This window comes from Labeo rohita, chromosome 3 (genome assembly GCF_022985175.1).
Source record: "Labeo rohita strain BAU-BD-2019 chromosome 3, IGBB_LRoh.1.0, whole genome shotgun sequence".
NCBI lineage: Eukaryota > Metazoa > Chordata > Actinopteri > Cypriniformes > Cyprinidae > Labeo > Labeo rohita.
Genome location: NC_066871.1, coordinates 31,371,077 through 31,390,038, shown reverse-complemented (window position 1 = coordinate 31,390,038; position 18,962 = coordinate 31,371,077). Strand labels below are relative to the sequence as shown.

Sequence of the window (18,962 nt, the reverse complement as noted above, 5' to 3'; positions counted from 1 at the left end):
GTATTACTACAAAATCTCTCTCAGAATTACTTCATTTCAATTTGGCTACAGCGTCCTGCTGACTAAAGGTTCGTCACTTCCTCATTGTAGCGCTGGCGCTGCGGAAGTGTTTGAAAGTGCCATTGCGCGAGATTAGCGCGAGCTCCACGCTGCACGAGCTGATCAATAGGCCTCCGCACGCGGCATGTGTAAGTGAACACGACCCAGTTTTCATTATTAATAGTATTTACGTACTACAATACACGTAGAGAGAGAGTTTAACCCAAAAATAGTTCGCAGCATGGATTAGAACGAGTATGCATGCTAGATCACGTACTAAGATATACACTTCTTATATGCGCTAATCCTGCGTTTGTGAGATTAGATAGCATTTACTTGTTGCTCTAGGATTTAAAGTTTATAATAATGTTTTTCTTTTTGTATCAGTCTTATTCTAAAGTTATTATTGCGTGTTAATGCGGGTCGTGTCTGAGGATTTCGAACTACACTGTTGCATAGAGTGAAAGACAAGGCCGCAGCATGGTATGCAGGCATGACCATGTGCATTGCTTGCTTTTGCATGCTTTGTCTTTGCTTAAAAATGAACAATAATTTGGGCAAACATTGGATGAACAGTTTTTTGACAAATGTATGCGGATTTCAAAATTTTATTGAATTGCATAAACTATATGTATATATTCTCAGTTCGCAAAATACCGGTTTTTCAACAAATACTTGTAGATTAAGTGCGCAACAGATTATTCGTGTTGAATATCCTATAATACGAAGGTAAACTGTTAAAACGTAATCATAAGGTGAAATAATTTAATTTACTAATAGAATTTAGGATTCATGCAACGTGTTTTTCTTTAAAAGAAATAGAATTTTAAGAAATAGATTTAATAAATGATTTCATTTTATTATAAACAGTCATAAGGGTCAAAGCTAAAATAAACAAGCTTTTCATTGATGAGTAGTTAGTTAGGATAGGACAAGATTTGGCCGAAATACAACTATTTAAAAAACTGGAATCTGAGGGTGCAAATAAAATCAAAATAGTGAGAAAATCGCATTTAAAGTTGTCCAAATGAAGTTCTTAGTGCATATTGCTAATTAAAAATTAAGTTTTGATATACTTACGGTAGGAAATTTACAAAATATCTTCATGGAACATGATTTTAATATCCTAATGATTTTTGGCATAAAAAAAAAATAAATAAAATTGAACCATACAATGTGTTGTTAACTATTGCTACAAATATACCTGTGCTACTTACAACTGTTTTTGTGGTCCAGGGTCACATATACACAATCTAAAAATGAACTGGATAACACACACTGAGATCAGAACATACCTGGAAACTATTTTAAGTTAAAAAATATAGAAGATTTTATTACTGAAGTACATAGGATTGTGTATCTGGATTTATCTTTTGTTATCACTGATTAAACATGCACATTCTTGCACTTTTCATCTCTTTAAAACAAGATGTATCTCCAATCACTGATGGGTAGATTAAACTAAAGACTGTTTTGCAAGTTTTTGACTGTTGTGGTGAATGTGGGAAAAAACGTTTAACTTTTATGCATTGATATTGTATGTTTATCAACACTTTCTAGTTTCTTCAACAGTGTAGCAATGCGGTGCATTATACGCAAGACTGTAGTAGTGGATAAAATAGCTCTGCAGAAGTACACAGACCACAAAGTGGAAGAAGTTGTGTTTGCACTCATAGGTGTTGCAAAAACATTTGATATGAGGAAGTATTTTCTGAAGAGGGTGAATGTAATTGTGTGTCTTGTTGTGGTTTATGCGTAGGATGGAGTGGCAGCCGGATGAACAAGGCCTCCAGCAGGTCCTGCATCTCCTGAGAGACTCCCAATCTCCAAACACAGCCACGCAGAGAGCTGTGCAACAGGTACGTGTCTTCATCTACAAAGCCCAATATTAGCTGGCAGTTACGGCGAGGGATTTTTGATATGTGGGTGGTGACCACACTGATAATGAGAATGACTAAAATTATTTGTTTTTTAATTATATGTATTACAAAGCTGAAAAGATGAAAACACGTCATTATGTAACTCTACGGCTTAGTGTGCCACTGAATGGTTATCAAGCTTTTTCCACAGTGCCCTATAATATACTTGATTACCTGTTTATGTGGCATAACGTGAGCTTTTATTTCAGAAGTCTATATATGCTGTAGATATAAGTATTTCATCTGCTTTACCAAAGCAGCATTAGTGTACATGTTGAACTGCGAGTATTTATGTACAATCAGTTGCCTTTATTAGTACAGTAACCATATGCTAATAATTCTCTTTTTAACTCTCAGAAACTAGAGCAGCTGAACCAGTTTCCTGATTTCAACAACTATCTCATCTTTGTCCTGACAAGGCTGAAAACTGAAGGTGGGTGTCTTGGTTTATTTTTGTATGAAGCTCATCTTATTGCATTTTTTTTTTTTTTTTAAATCGTATTACACATGTGGGTTGTTCCGTGAGGGTTTCAGACAGTTTTTATGCATGACTGATTACATAACTGTCTGTTTCCTTTCTTCACGCTCTACAGATGAGCCCACTCGATCTCTCAGCGGTCTGATACTGAAGAACAATGTGAAGGTTCACTATCAGAACTTCCCTCCTGCAGTTGCACACTTCATTAAGCAGGAATGTTTAAACAACATCGGAGACCCTTCCCCTCTCATCCGCGCCACTATTGGTAAGTCTCTCATCTCGGTCTAGAATAGGCCAAACATCTACATGAACTCGAATGCTAGTGGCTAGAAATTGCATTTTGTGAATGCAGTCTTTATTAAAGGGACAGCTGACCCAAAAATGAAAATTTTTTTCATTACTCAACCTCATGTCGTTTTAAACCCGTAAGACCTTGTTCATCTTTTAGAAGACAAATTAAGATATTTTTGTTGAAATCTGACAGCTATCTGACCCTGCATAGACAGCAACGCAACTGACATGTTCAAGGGCCAGAAAGGTAGTAAGGACGTCGTTGAAATTAGGGCTGTCACTAACAATTATTTTGGTAATTGAGTAATCTGTCGATTATTCTGATGATCAATTTTTTTTTTTAGTAATAAAAATAGACTTAAGTGAACAATAGCCTTTAAAATGACTTAAAATACATGTGCAATAGAAATAGGGCAATAGTAATTAGTTTAAATAAAGTATCAAAGCAAGTAGTCATATAGTTTTATTAAACAAAACTGTTAAAATACATAGGCCTGATTTCACAGACAGGGCTTAGACTAAGCTAGGATTAAGCAATAGACATTTAAGTAATTTTTATAACCGTGCCTTAGAAAAAAAAAAAAAAAAAAAAACATTACATGTGTGCATCTTGAGACAAAACAAAGGCACTGATGTATTTAAAGATTGGTCAGATGAAAGTTTCTTTCAGTTGAAACCACTCAGAATTACACTTTAGTCTGGGACTAGGTTTAAGCCTTGTCTTTGAAACCGGGGATGATGTACATTAATGTTACTAATGTAACATTACCCATTATGAGAAATGACTGCAGAGGGCGCCAACGGCCTCACGATTGTTTTTACTCTTTACTGAGTGATCTAATCTTTAATATTGACCAAACAACATTTAATTCAAATGTCCACTTAATCTTAAATATTTGGCCATTTCTTTATAACAGAAAAGCTACAGCCACTGTCATTTCTTGAATATGTAGACACGAAAACGTGTAAACTCAGAGTGAGGGTTCAAACTTTTTTTGAAATCTCGATGTACAGTTAGCATATTGAGAAAGATATTGATGTATTCTCCTGTGTTTGTGTAGGTTTATAAATGATTTACTGAACAAATCTGATAAAATGGTACATGTTGTGTACGGATGAACGTTATAAACGTTCAAACGTCCAAACTCACAGCAACATGCAGAGATGGAGTTTGAGATGCTCCACTCATGTATATGATCACAGTTTGTATTGCAAGTACATAACGTACATGCATGTGAATAATTAAAGCGCATATATTAAACCTGCATCGCGCATATTTATTTAAATGAATCTAAGCGTTTGTGAATTCTTAATAGCACTATGCTTTATGATTTTCAAATGTGGGTTAATATGTGGAATGCGCCACTTTTACCGATTACTCAGCCCAGGCAAAGCAATGTTTTTTTTTTTTTTTTTTTTTTTATTTAATCCGAATATTAAAGTAAAATCGAGGAATCGTTGCAGCCTTAGTTAAATAGTCCATGTGAAATCAGTGGTTAAACCTTAATTTTATGAAACTATGAGAATATTTTGTGTAAACAAAATGAATATGCGTGCGTTGTGGTACTTTGGTGAATGCAAGTTGAATATTGACAGGAAAAAGTAGTAATTGTTGAATAAATGTATTATTTTTGTTTTCTTTGCACATAAAAAGTATTGTTGTAGCTTCATAACATTACAGTTGAACCACAGATGTCACATGGACTATTTTAACAAAGTCCCTACTACCTTTCTGAGCCTTGAACGTGGTAGTTGCGTTGCTGTCTATGCAGGCTCTTGGATTTGATCAAAAATATCTTAATTTGTGTTCAGAAGATGAACGAGGGTTTACGGATTTGTCTTTGAAACGCGTTTTCAGCAATACATTTATAACATTTATTATGTGTCTGAATTGCTTTTGCATGGACTCTCAGGACTGTTTGATGAATAGGAAGTTCAAAAGAACAGGATTTATTTGAAATAGTAATATTTTGTAACTTTATGAATGTTCAATTTTATGTGCAGTCAGTGCAAGTACATTGATTTTATATTTGCAGTCAGTATGACAAAATGTGCTGATTTCTGTCTCTTGGTCTTCAGGTATCCTCATCACAACGATTTCCACCAAAGGGGAGCTGCAGACATGGCCAGAGTTGCTGCCTCAGCTGTGCAACATGCTCAATTCAGAGGACTACAACACCTGTGAGGTCAGTGCATAGCCTTTCTTTGTTCTCTCGCTCATTTATCCTGCTTTTCCCCGTCTATTTTGTGTACAATTTTCTTATGCAAATATCTTTGGAAATTCTAAAAGATGTAGGCAAAGTAGCCACGATGCTTTCTGTATCAGGTCTACAGATGCTCCTGAGTTGTGTGATTTGTATCTTAGCTTGTTCTCATTCACACATTCACAGGGCTCGTTCGGAGCTTTGCAGAAGATCTGCGAGGACTCGTCTGAGCTCCTGGACAGTGATGCTCTCAACAGACCCCTCAACATCATGATTCCCAAGTTCCTGCAGTTCTTCAAACACTGCAGCCCCAAGATCAGGTCCGTCTGAGAGAGGATAGAGGGAGTTATATTTCATGTGTTGCAGTAAATTGTTCTGGAATGAAACGTATGGGAATCTAATGGTTGCTCGTGTGTTTTTTAGATCTCATGCTATTGCCTGTGTGAACCAGTTTATCATTGGCAGAGCGCAAGCCTTGATGGACAACATAGACACATTTATTGAGGTACCTGCAGTTTAAATATGACGGATTTAATAAATATGACCCTGGACCTCAAGTAGCATGGGTGCATTTATAGCAATAGCCAACAATACATTGTATGAGTCAAAATGACTGATTTTTCTTTTATGCCAAAAATCATTAGGATATTAAGTAAATATCACGTTCCATGAAGATATTTTGTAAACTTCCTACTGTAAATATATCAAAACTTAATTTTTGATTAGAAATATGCATTGCTACTTCATTTAGACAACTTTAAAGGAGATTTTCTCAATGTTTAGATTAGGTTTTTTTGCACCCTCAGATTCCAGATTTTTAAATAGTTGCATCTCGACCAAATATTGTACTATTATAACAAATGGCAATTTTGTAATCCTGTAAACTGAAGAACTTGCTGGTCAGGTGGTCAGTTGCATGATTGTCACCTGTGAAAAACATGTCTGTTATTGCTCGGCCAGTTAATAAATTTGTTTAATATTTGTAGCCCATGTAAATGTTGAAATGACCTTAGCTCCCAATGAGAGACTATCACTGTCCAAATATGGCTATGCTGTAACTGCAGTGTTTTAATCAGTTTTCCTCCTCGTCTTTAATTCCAGAGTCTGTTTGCGCTGGCCGCAGATGAGGACTCGGAGGTGCGGAAGAACGTGTGCAGGGCTCTGGTTATGCTCCTGGAGGTGCGGGTGGACCGACTCATCCCTCATATGCGCAGTATCGTTGAGGTGAGATGACCTGCCTCTGTCTTGATGAGCAAGAATTGGTGTAGATCTTGGCTAGTCAGAGATGCTGATGGTTTTGACTGTTTGTGCAGTACATGCTTCAGCGCACACAGGACCCAGATGAGAACGTGGCTCTGGAGGCTTGTGAGTTCTGGCTTACGCTGGCTGAGCAGCCCATCTGTAAGGACGTCCTGTCTGGACATCTTGCACAGTAAGTGACCTTTCTCTTTTCTTGAAAGAGTCTTAGCAAAAGTGCATTTGCTTCAGTTGACAAACATGCACAGTCCCGAAACATTTCATTAGCAACCATCATGGACTGTGACATGATATGCAGAAAACAGGGACAAATTGAATTGTTTCTTGCATTTGTTAGCCCCCTTTTTATTGAAAACTAAACCAATAAAGGTATACAATGAAGCTTTGTATGTTGTGTACATTACACGTTATAAACATTGCAGGTGACAGTTATGACAGCCCGTTTCCAAGTTTATATCTTGCAATTCTGGCGGGGGGTTTTTTTCTCGCAACTGGGAGGTTGCATCTTGTAATTCTGACTTTTTTCTCAGAATTGCATGAAATAAACTCGAAATTACTAGTTATAAAGTCAGAATTGCGAGATATCAAATCACAATTATGATGAAAAGTCAGAATTACAAGTTTGTATCTTGCTATTCTGACTTGTTTCTCAGAATTGTGAGAGATAATCTTGCAGTTGTGGGTTATAAAGGCAAATTCTGAGGGGAAAGACGTATGTTCTGAAAACGGAGTTTATATATCAATTCTGATTTAATAACTCAGTGTTGCATATATATATATATATATATATATATATATATATATATATATATATGTATATGTGTATATATATATATATATATATATATATATGTTATATGTAAATGAATTATTTAAACAATTAATTTGAATTTTTCATTTTATTCTACTGTATTTCTTTAAGTATTTACTAGCTGCTTTTCTCTCATTTTATACTCTGTAAGACATTTTAAATAGCTGCTTTACCAATGCACACTTGGTTTATTATTTTTAGTTAAATAATTTTGTTAGCTTTTTTTTTCCCCCTCTTCAAGATAAGATTATAGCAGACAGTATAGCAGAATCTCTACCAATTGGCACATTTTTGCTTTTGCACAGTATTTAACAACTGAACTTCCTGCCTGTTGTCATGTTTCTCATGCATTGCTTAATTTTCGCGGATGCTTTTACTATTTTTTTAACACATCAGTGATTGTATCGCATCCATCTACACTGCTAGACAATTTTTGGACAGTAAGATTTTTTTTTTTTTAAAGAAGTCTGCTCGCTGCTTCTGCTCACCAAGCCTGCTTTTATTTGATTCAAAGTGCAGCACAATAGTGAAATAATTTTACTATAAAAAAAATATATATATATTCCTGTGATCAGAGCTAAATGTTCAGCATCATTACTCCAGTCTTCAGTGTCACATGATCCTTCAGAAATCATTCTGATATGCCGATTTGCTGTTCAAGAAACATTTTTATCAATATTTAAAACATTTTTTTCAGGATTCTTTGAGGAATAAAAAGATTTAAAGATCAGCATTTATCTAAAATAAAAAGCTTTTGTGACATTATACACTATACCATTCAAAAGCTTGGAGTCAGGCGGGGCGGGGGGGAGAAATTAATTATTTTAGCAAGAATTCTTTAAATTGACCAAAAGTGATGATAAAGACATTTATAATTTTCTAAAAGGTTTCTATTTGAGATAAATGCTGTTCTAAAATTTTTATTCATCAAAGAAACCTGAAATTCGACTCGGCTGTTTTCAAATTAAAAATAATACAAATGTTTTTTTGGCAAATCAGAATATTAGAATGATTTCTAAAGGATCATGCGACTGGAGTAATGATGCTAAAAATTCACCTTTGAAATCACAGGAATAAATTGCATTTTAAAATGTATTCAAATAGGAAAGAGTTTTTTAAAGTAGTAAACACGTTTCAAAATTTTACTGTTTTTGCTGGACTTTGGATCAAATAAATGCAGGCTTGGTGAGCAGAGGAGACTTTAAAAAGCATTTAAAAAGCTTTTTGAATAGTAGTGTATACCTTTAAATATCCTGATGTCAAATCTTGACATCCTGTGTTTAATATCTTTCAGACTGGTTCCTGTTCTGGTGAACGGGATGAAGTACTCTGAGATTGACATCATTTTGTTAAAGGTTAGTTACTTCACTTTACATCACAAGAACTTCTACACCGGCCTTTCCTTGGGTGTGACGATAACATTATCCCTGATTTTCAATGATTTTCATGTATTCATACTGTCTGACCCACGGCCTTCAACAGTCATTGCTGTCCAGAATTGTCAGTTCAGTTTCATCACGCTGATCTTCTGCTTCCCGTATAGGGTGATGTGGAGGAAGACGAGGCTGTGCCAGACAACGAGCAGGACATAAAGCCACGCTTTCACAAGTCTCGTACCGTCACCCTTCGGCATGAGGGTGATGAAGGCGAAGAAGGAGAGGAGAGCGACGATGATGACGACGATGACGACGACAGTCTGTCTGACTGGAATCTACGTAAGTGTCTTATGAGAAACCAACATGATGCTGGTGAAATATCGTCTGTTTTTTGAGAGCAGACAAAATCAAGGTTTGCTCGCATACTAGGTGTTTTCTGTGGAGATGATTACACTCAATTTCGTGAATGTCAGTGATTGTTTTTGTATTCATACTGTCTGATCCACAAAAAGCTTTCAAAGCTTGAAGTCACGTTGGTGCTTGGAGAAACATCTAACCCCATCTACTACATGTGTGTTTCCTCTCTAGGTAAGTGTTCGGCGGCCGCCCTTGATGTCCTGGCAAACGTGTTTCGGGATGAGTTGCTCCCACACCTGCTTCCAGTGCTGAAGGAGCTGCTGTTCCACCCAGATTGGGTGGTTAAAGAGTCTGGCATCCTGGTGCTGGGGGCCATTGCTGAAGGTATGGGACAATGAATGTGAGGAGGTATAAAATATAAAACTATTTCCACTAAATCTGCACTTTGTTCTGATTTGAATGCTAGAATACAGCTTGCTACCTATTGGACAATGTGTGCTGTGTATTGCCTATGATTTAAGACTCTATGCAATAATAATGTGACCCTGGACCACGAAACCAGTCATAAGGGTCTTTTTTTTTTTTTTTTTTTTTTTTTTTTAAACTGAGATGTATATATTATCTGAAAGCTGATGTATAAATAAGGTTTCAACTGATGTATGGTTTGTTAGGATGGAACAATATTTGGTCGAGATTCAGCTGTTTGAAAATCTGGAATCTGAGGGTGCAAAAAAATCTAAATATTGGGGAAATCGCCTTTAAATATGTCCAAGTTCTTAGCAATGCATATTACTAATCAAAAATTAAGTTTTGATATATTTATAATGATTTTTGGGCAATTTTTTTTTGTTAATGTTTGCATATTTCTCAATTTTGTTTAGATAGTTCAATAAAGAAAAAGAAAATGCTGAATTTTATGTTTTATCATAAAAAGTTAAAAAAAAAATGCTAATATTATTATTTGTTTTGTTTGGGCAATTTTCACTTTATTTGGAGAAAATATTGACTCTACTTGTAGCAAATCTTTTTAAAATGCAAAATGTAAGGATGAACACTTGTTTCAATTTCATTTGGTTTTAACAAAAATGGTTTAAGTCAAATTACAATATCAAATCACAGTTTATTTATAGAGCACTTTAAAAAACAAAAAACGATTGTTTACCAAAATGCTGTACAAGCATAATCAAAATAAAACAATTTTGCACATGATGAAAATAAGACATTAACACTAATCAATACATAAAATATTTCTCATAAGCTCTGTTGAATGCCAGAGTATAAAAATAAGTTTTATGACTGGATTTAAAAATGGCAAATGTGTTTGGCCCTGGCCAATATGTAGAGGCAAGTTATTACAAAGTTTTGGGGCTGCAACAGCAAAAGCCCAGTCACCCCTGCTTAGTTCAAGATACAGACAAGAGTAAACGGTCAGCAGACCTACGAGCTCTCAGTGGATCATATATATATATATATTATAACCATGTACTAAACATAATAACATGCCGTATCTTTGACTTTGCTCATTTCCACCCTGGTTTCCCCCTATTTCTACCATATTCCATGCATACTATAATTGTGTACTTTGATTATTTTACACTACTGTACTGATTTATTTCTCATGCTCCCCAAGAACTACATTTAATCAACAGTACAGTAAAAAGTGATATTGTGAAATATTATAATTCAAAATAACTTTTGAATTGTATTTGAAAATATTTTCAAACGTAATTTAATCCTGTGATGCAAAGGTGAATTTTCAGCATCATTGCTCCAGTCTTCAGTGTCACATGATCCTTCAATCATTCTAATATGCTGATTTGCTGCTCAAGAAACATTTCTTCTTAACCTTGTTGAAAACAAATGTTTGTATGGTAGTATGACCTCTCTAAACTCCTCTTCTCTCTGTTGTCCTCAGGCTGTATGCAGGATATGGTTCCATACCTGCCAGAGTTAATTCCTCACCTGATCCAGTGTCTTTGTGATAAGAAAGCACTTGTCCGCTCCATCGCCTGCTGGACTTTGAGCCGCTATGCACACTGGGTGGTCAGTCAGCCGCCAGACTCCTACCTCAAACCCCTCATGACCGAGCTTCTCAAACGCATCCTCGACAGCAACAAGAGGGTTCAAGAGGCCGCCTGCAGGTACATTTCACCTCCTGTTAAAAAAAAAAACAGCATCCAGACCCAAATAACAAATCTTTTGGGTATGGTAAACCAACTAAGGTGATTTGCTGGTTTACAGTGGTTTATCTAGTTGGTCCAAGTCAGTTTCCCAACTTTACTAGCTATAAAGGGCCCAAAATCCCTCTTAAAGTCCCCATGAAATCAGTTCTTTTTTGTTTTTTAGTATGAATATGTTTGCCTTAAAGTTATCTATATGCTAGTATGATCCAAAACAATGACAAAATTCATTTAAAACGTACAGTCCAACGTACCACTGTGGATCAACTATTTTGATGACATCACCCTGCACTTCAGCTTCTCATCAAACTTTGTCCAATCAAATGCTCTGTAGAATCTGAAAAGTCCCACCCCCTACACTATAAATAGACACTGAAGCTGCATCTGAAATTGGTCAGTTGTTCACAGAATTAGTTTCAGTACTTTATCGAGCTCAGCGGCTCTGATCCAAGCTGTGAAGTAAACAAAACACTATTGTCTGTTTTAAAAAAATGAGGGCTGCTTGATCTGTCCCGCCCTGTCTTTCTGTTTTAGTTGTAATTTATTTAACACATGGAACAGGGCTTTGCAGTGCGACCATTTCAGTCGCATTTGCGACTATGGAAAAAATATTTAGGTGCACCAGTGTGACTGTGTTTGCACTGAGTGGAACGTCAAAGGTAATTAAAACAGTGACTTGCCACCACCTACTGGCTGTTTTAGTTTCATTTTTAAAGTATCTTTTTCAGTTATTTTAATCATTTCATATTTCTATATTCCAATTTTTATATTTAAAACATTAATCACAACATGAATTTATGAATTTGATTGCACTCATGCCACCACTGAGGCTCATCAAACATATGAAAACATTTTAAAAAGCTTCTAAACAGTTTTAATTTGACATAAAAGTTAGAAAATGCCATTACAAAGGCAAAAACTAAATCACTTTGTCAAATATCACCTTGTAATAGGAAAGCTGATTTTTTTTTTAATAAGACATTTTTATTGATTTGAAGGTGCCCCTGAAATTTGCCTGTGCTTCGAAATTTAAGTTAGATGCTCAAGTGCTTCTAAAAAGAAAAGTATGCGTAGAGCCCTGTGAAATAATGCTGCATGTTTCAAAGCACTTCAGGGGACCTTTAAACGCAAACCAGCTAAAACCAGAAAACCACCATAGACTGATTTTTTTTTTTTTTTTTTTTTTTTTTTTTTTTTTTTTTTTTGACGATTTACAGTCTGGATGGTGTTTGTGGAGACAGACCCTCATGTTGAGCTAATCCTAGTTTCTTTTCATCAGTGCATTTGCGACTCTGGAAGAGGAGGCCTGTACAGAGCTGGTTCCTTACTTGAGCTTCATTCTAGACACACTGGTATTTGCTTTCAGCAAGTACCAGCACAAGAACTTGTTGATCCTCTATGACGCCATCGGAACCCTTGCTGACTCTGTCGGACACCATCTTAACCAGCCAGTAAGATCACAGCACTTTAATTTGAAAATGAATAAGATGGAAATGTTCAAGAATCTTATTTAAATGTGACCGTTTTGTTTAACAGGAATACATCCAAAAGCTCATGCCCCCTCTTATTCAGAAATGGAATGAGTTAAAAGATGAAGACAAGGATTTGTTCCCTTTGTTGGAGGTAAAGTAGTTCTGCAACTTTGATGTACATACTTGAATGCAACTGAAATGTCTTAAGAATTGTCACTTTTTTTTGTAGTGTCTGTCTTCAGTGGCTACAGCACTACAGAGCGGCTTCCTGCCCTACTGTGAACCAGTTTATCAGCGCTGTGTCACCCTGGTCCAGAAGAACCTTGCTCAAGCCATGGTCAGTCAACATGAACAGCCATAGCATGTTGTCTTTTTACTTAACTTTAGTTAACTAAGTTTTCTTTCTGTTCTTGTTGCAGATGTATACCCAGCATCCTGACCAGTACGAGGCCCCTGATAAAGACTTCATGATTGTGGCCCTTGATCTGCTCAGCGGTCTGGCTGAGGGACTCGGAGGTCATGTAGAACAGCTGGTCACCCGCAGCAACATCATGACCCTGCTCTTCCAGTGCATGCAGGTTTGGTTTTAGCCGTTATAAATATTTGACTTGTAGCTGTCATTCTTAAATGTATAATTAAAAACTTAATGATCATGTTGGATTTTAAGTAGAACGGCTTGTTGTCTCAAGTGCATCTGATTTAATCTTCGGCAAAATAACACTGGAGAAATAAACGCATTCATTTGAGGTAGAAAATCTTATCAGCTCTTGAACTAAAAGCTTTATTTCTGGTCTGATTAAAGGACACCATGCCAGAAGTGCGTCAGAGTTCGTTCGCTCTCCTGGGAGACCTGACTAAAGCATGTTTCCTTCACGTGAAGCCCTGCATTGGTAAGCTGTGCTTTTTGACTCATACTGAGTGATGCCTGACACATGAAGATCCGCTTTCTCATGCTAGCTGTTGCTTCTGTGTGTGTTGTGCTGGTCAGTTTGTCATTGGTGTCCGTTTACCCTCTCTAGCTGAGTTCATGCCTGTCCTGGGCCTCAATCTCAACCCGGAGTTCATATCTGTGTGCAACAATGCCACATGGGCCATCGGAGAGATCGCCATACAGATGGGTGAGCATTTATGGGCTCTTATGTGTACACGGTTATTTGCATATCTGACATCTGTCCGGTGTAATTTTGGACTTGTCTGGTGTTTTTCCAGGTACGGAGATGCAGCCATTTGTGGCCTTGGTTCTTAATAACCTTGTGGAGATCATCAACAGACCTAATACTCCCAAAACTCTGCTGGAGAACACAGGTAAACAAGTATAGCAAGAAGAATGCATGCAATTACTGGAATGAAATCACACTAAATGATGAACTCTTCAACAGACATTCGAAACCTGAATTATCTGTGGACAGTGTTTTTCTGATTTCTTTAGTGTTGACTAATTTTTAGCTTGAAACTTTGAAACACACTCATATCCTTTTTGTCTTCTTTTGTGTGTGTGTGAAACAGCCATTACGATTGGTCGGCTGGGATATGTGTGTCCACAGGAAGTTGCTCCCATGTTGCCACAGTTCATTCGCCCATGGTGAGATGTTGATTAAACCATTGCATGCCTCTTATGTGTGAACCAGTTCTGTTTTCTTGCAGCTGAAACTACAAAATCTACTAAACTTTTGAAATAAACAGAATATTATATACTTTTTTTTTTTTTTTTTTTTCCCCCAACCTAGGTGCACGTCACTTAGAAACATTCGGGACAATGAGGAGAAAGACTCAGCCTTCAGGGGCATTTGTGTAATGATTGGGGTAAATCCTGGAGGAGTCGTACAGGTGAGAGGATACATGGGAATTGTACATGGGAGACCGAATCCGTTATCCAAATTAAAACGGATATATTTATTATTTATTTCATTTGATTTTATACATTTAAATGCGATTAAAATCACACTAGATATGATTTAACTCGAACCCATTCACAATTTAAAGGGATAGTTCACCCAAAAATGAAAATTACCCAATGATTTACTCACCCTCAAGTCATCTTAGGGGTATATGACTTTTACTACTTTGATGAATACAAGTAGAGTTATATTAAAAAAAAAAAAAGTGTCCTGACTCTTCCAAGCTTTATAATGGCAGTGGATGGGTGTTGAGATTTTGAAGTCCAGAAAAGTGCATCCATCCATCATAAAAGTACTCCATGTGGCTTCGAGGGGTTTTAGTTCCAGAAGGCCTTTATTAACCCCCCGGAGCCATCCGGAGCACTTTTTCTGATGGATGAATGCACTTTTTGGGCTTCAGAATGTGTCTGATTATATTTATCTGAAAGAGAGAGAGAGAGGAAAAAAAAAATTATACAGTTTGTTTGTCCTCTACATTCATTATGTACTTATTACCCTAAAATAAAAATGTATATAATTGAATAAATTTATTATTATTGTTAAATAATAAATTGCGTTGTTGCACAGAAGGTTCCAGTTTGGCTTTAATGCATATGTTTTTTGGATGCAGGACTTCATCTTTTTCTGTGATGCTGTGGCCTCCTGGGTAAATCCAAAAGACGATTTGAGGGACATGTTCTACAAGGTACATATGCTTCCTTTCTCTAACTGACAACTTTGTTTAGATGGGCTTACAGTTGGCCAAAATAGAAGCACAATTGTCTGCTATGCTTCAGCAGAATTTGTCCATTTCTTGTCTAGATTTTGCACGGCTTCAAGGATCAGGTTGGTGAGGATAACTGGCAGCAGTTCTCAGAACAGTTTCCACCACTGCTGAAAGAGAGGCTTTCAGCCTGCTATGGTGTGTAGACACCACCCCTGCTGACATGGGAATCAACTATTAGGTGAGAATAACTTTACCCTAGTAAAAAAGTAAAAGATTTAAAATGCATTTATTTTATACTAAGTATGTGTAGTTCAAGTCTATTAACATATTTAATGACATATCACTTGACTAAACTGTATTTGGAGTACTAGTTGTGCACAATGCACATTTCTTAATATTAAGCCTAACATCAGGTTTAATGTCACTATCAATGAGGATTATATGATCTTTAAATAGTTTGTCTTTAAATGCAAGACATTTATAGTGTACCTAAAATATACCTGCATTAGTTCCACATTAATTCACATATAATGTAATCACCCCCTTGCCATCCAAGATGTTCATGTCTGTCTGTCTTCAGTCATAAAGATTTTTTTTTTTTTTTTGAGGAAAACATTCCAGCATTTTTCTCCGTATAACGGACTGATATGGTGCCCCCGATTTTGAACTTTCAAAATGCAGTTCAAATGCAGCTTTAAATGTTCCCAAATGCAGTTGTAAATGATCCCAGCCGAGGAAGAAGGGTCTTATCTAGCAAAACGATCGGTTATTTTCATTTAAATAAAACAATTTAAATATTATTTTAATCTCAGATGCTCATCTTGGTCGTTTCGCTAGATAAGACCCTTCCTCCTCGGCTGGGATCGTTTACAACCACATTTGGGATCATCTAAAGCCGTGTTTAAACTGCATTTTGGAAGTTCAAAATTGGGGCACCATATCAGTCCATTATATGGAGAAAAATGATAACGACTGAAGAAAGACATGAACATCTTGGATGACAAGGGGGCCGAGTACATTATCTGTGAATTTTTGTTCGGGAAGTGGACTTCTCCTTTTAAGTACATATGTAAATGTATTTGTAACATACTTGGCATGAAATATATGTTTTTTTTTATTTTATATTTCTCGTTAGGGTAAAGCAAAACATCAAACTAATGAAGCTTTGGCCATTTATTTGAATATGTTTTTCTTATTCGCAGGTCAAATCTAAGGGAGGGTTACTGGGGAACTCATCCATGTCTGTTTGTGGGAACTACCTGCTGTTAGAGCCAAAGACGTGTGACGGTTTGCGATCTGGGGCGATCCCGCTTCCTCCGGCTCTGTGAAAGAGGATTTGAAAGAGAGTTAATGTGAAATCAACCTTCTTACTGTCACAGTTTGGCTTCTGACCTGCTCAGAATGGGAATGAAACCTGAAGCTCAGGGATCTGGATCGGGAGGGAGGGTTCGTTCAGGCAAGATTCACCAGCTGCTTATTGGACAAAACGACGCCATTCAAATAGTCCAGCCTTAGCAAACGCCTGGCTTCTCAGCTAGATGCCAAAAGCACACAAAAACACACACAAACTGCAGCGAGCGGCATACATGCTTTAGGCAGAATGTGCCTGAACAAAATATGTTTTCTTAAAGCGACAGATCACCCGAAAATGAAAAGTTTCACACCTAATGTCACTCGGAACAAAAGTAGATATCATCTTTAAGATGTCGGATAGCACAATTGCTCTTTTACGTATAACAAAAAGTGCATTATAGCTGCAACGTTACGATTTTAAAGTAGTTATGCAAATCTTATGAAGCCATGCAAAGGTTTGTGTGAGAAATTGGCTGAAGTTTAGTAGTTATTTGCTCACTCAAGTCACTATCCACTTCTGTTTCATGGAAAATTTTCATTTTGGGGTGTACTTTTGTTTAAAAGTTGTTAGTTTAACTAGTAATTATATAACTTTTTTTTTTTTTTTTTTTTTTTTTTTTTTAGTTGGCTAATGACAAGCATGCAATCATTGACAAATGCAGTACATATTTCTGAATTTTATGCCTGCTTGATTACTTTCCATGGCTCAAGCTATATTTTCATTCCATGAACAACCTGCTTGCTTCATTTATCGCTGATAATTCTGCTGTAAAACCAGTAAAGGAACCATAACAGAGTTGCTGATTATATGATGGTCACGTAATGTCTCATTATGCACATACCTAGTTTTGTTTCCTCATTTTTTGCTAATCTAAAATGCGCATAGCAAGAACGGCAATGTGGTTTCTTGATACAGTGAGTAATCTTTTTTTTCCTAACTGATCGCTGTGATAGTCTGTATTTAAGCATTATTATTCATTTTGTGTTGCGAACGTCACGTAAAGATTGATCTAAGAAAGCCTGCACCAAGAATTCACTGTAGAGATGGAGTGTTTGCCTCTGCTGCTTTTAAAATTTAAATTATAGGGAGTTAAAGAACTATAATGCTTACGGAAGTTTAGTTAGTGGTGTTATTGATATGCACTTTCTCTTATAAGGACTGTCGGGTTCCCCTTCAAAGATGGGACTCTAGTCAAGTTATGAAGGCTGTTTTTGTTAAGAGTAAGAATGCTTGGCTTGTGTAAGGACAATCTAATTAATTATCACATCAGAGAAAAAGCTATTTCTTTAATGAGCTTAACACTGAGGAGTATAACTTTAGCAAAGAACTAACCTGTGTTAATAGCATGTAATGTGGTAAGATTCTTCAGTCTACACATATGCAGTTGACTAATGAATTGTGGAAAAATATACAGTGTAGGATCAGGAGAGCAGTGTTAGTGAGTCCCGCTTAACTTAAAATAGAAAAACGATATTTGATTTCAAGTATAACGTAATTGGAAGTACGTCATTCTGTGTCGAGTTTAGGAAAGGTTTCCCAAAACGTTTTTCCCTTCTTTTTAGTCGTTTTGATTATATTTTAGCCGTTGTCGTGGTTTTAAATGCCTGTTTAAGCAATATGCATGTTCATCTCTATGAATGACAGTTGCATCTAAAGGTTTCTTCTCTCATCATTAAACACTAGCTCTGACAATCTCATTTTTTTTAAATGTATACATTTTTGTAAGCTGCTCCACCCTATAGGGTTTCTTTTCTTTTTTTTATTTTTAACGTTTAGATGATGTATTTCACAGATTTGGTAAGCAACCCTGTTAAACATTTAATTCAAAAGAACTCGAGTTAAACTTTAAATGCATAGTGGATATTACAAATTGTGTGGTCCGATTTTAAAATCATGCTGTATTTGTAAGTGTTTAGAATTGGTTATCTAAAACTGTAAAATGGAAAAGCCTCACTTTCTAAATGATTAATGCACTGATGCATTTGCTCCTGTTACTGTAATGAAAATATGCTGCCAAGCAGGCCTGTGTTCCACCAAGACCTTATCTTTTTTTTTATTTTAATTATTTTATTTTATTTTATTTTTTTACTTTTTGCTTTTTATTTAAAATTGATTTTAAGTATTTTTTGTTTAAGTGTTTTATTATACTTTTGTTTAATATATTTTGTTTTGTGCATGTGCACAAAAATTTTTTTTAGACTTTAAAAGTTTTCCTTTTGCTTTCTTTTTGTTTTAAAGAATTTTATTTGGTTTTGTTTAGACATTTTGCGATGGAGAAATGCGTTTAGCTTATGATTTTCACAAAGTCTGCTGAAGCATTGTTTTTTCTCACCCTTCCCACTCCTCAGTTTGGATGTCGACTTGTTTTTCACTAATCACCTTTCTTTGAATTCTTTGAATGGGGAAATAAACATTTTCTGTCAAATTAAAACTGTGTGGTCTAGTTTTCTCCTTTAGCTGTCTAGATGTTGACATTATGATCTAGACAGAAGCTCAGAGAAACAGTCTCAAAGTGGAAAAAATACATGCACTACTGACTTTGTTCACTTAATTGAATGCCAAAACATTTCTGTCCATACTTTACTGAAGGCCAAATAAAATTTAATCTGTAGAGTATATG

General features: G+C 36.1%; 1 protein-coding gene and 1 non-coding gene across 3 annotated transcripts; both read left to right on the top strand.

Annotated features, from left to right (window-relative positions):
• The first annotated feature begins 52 nt into the window (after positions 1 to 52).
• tnpo2a (transportin 2a) lies at positions 53 to 18,773 on the top strand. 2 transcript variants are annotated; one of them, XM_051105932.1, is made up of 25 exons: positions 53 to 188; positions 1,799 to 1,898; positions 2,316 to 2,391; positions 2,552 to 2,701; positions 4,807 to 4,913; positions 5,118 to 5,251; positions 5,355 to 5,436; positions 6,033 to 6,155; positions 6,245 to 6,363; positions 8,294 to 8,354; positions 8,543 to 8,714; positions 8,964 to 9,116; positions 10,648 to 10,873; positions 12,192 to 12,363; positions 12,449 to 12,535; positions 12,614 to 12,721; positions 12,804 to 12,962; positions 13,187 to 13,274; positions 13,404 to 13,502; positions 13,594 to 13,689; positions 13,891 to 13,966; positions 14,112 to 14,211; positions 14,893 to 14,967; positions 15,084 to 15,226; positions 16,191 to 18,773. In XM_051105932.1, the coding sequence occupies exons 2-24, from the start codon at positions 1,800 to 1,802 to the stop codon at positions 15,189 to 15,191; spliced, it is 2,670 nt and encodes an 889-aa protein (XP_050961889.1). In that variant the 5' UTR covers positions 53 to 188; position 1,799; the 3' UTR covers positions 15,192 to 15,226; positions 16,191 to 18,773. The 2 variants fall into 2 exon arrangements, with proteins under 2 accessions (XP_050961889.1, XP_050961890.1); XM_051105933.1 differs by lacking the exons at positions 13,594 to 13,689; positions 13,891 to 13,966; positions 14,112 to 14,211; ... (1 more) ...; positions 15,084 to 15,226; positions 16,191 to 18,773 and having other exon boundaries at positions 120 to 188; positions 13,373 to 13,502.
• On the top strand, positions 8,403 to 8,469 carry LOC127163626 (small nucleolar RNA SNORD41). The gene has a single exon (XR_007827513.1). It is a non-coding gene; the product is annotated as a small nucleolar RNA SNORD41 (small nucleolar RNA).
• Positions 18,774 to 18,962: the final 189 nt, after the last annotated feature.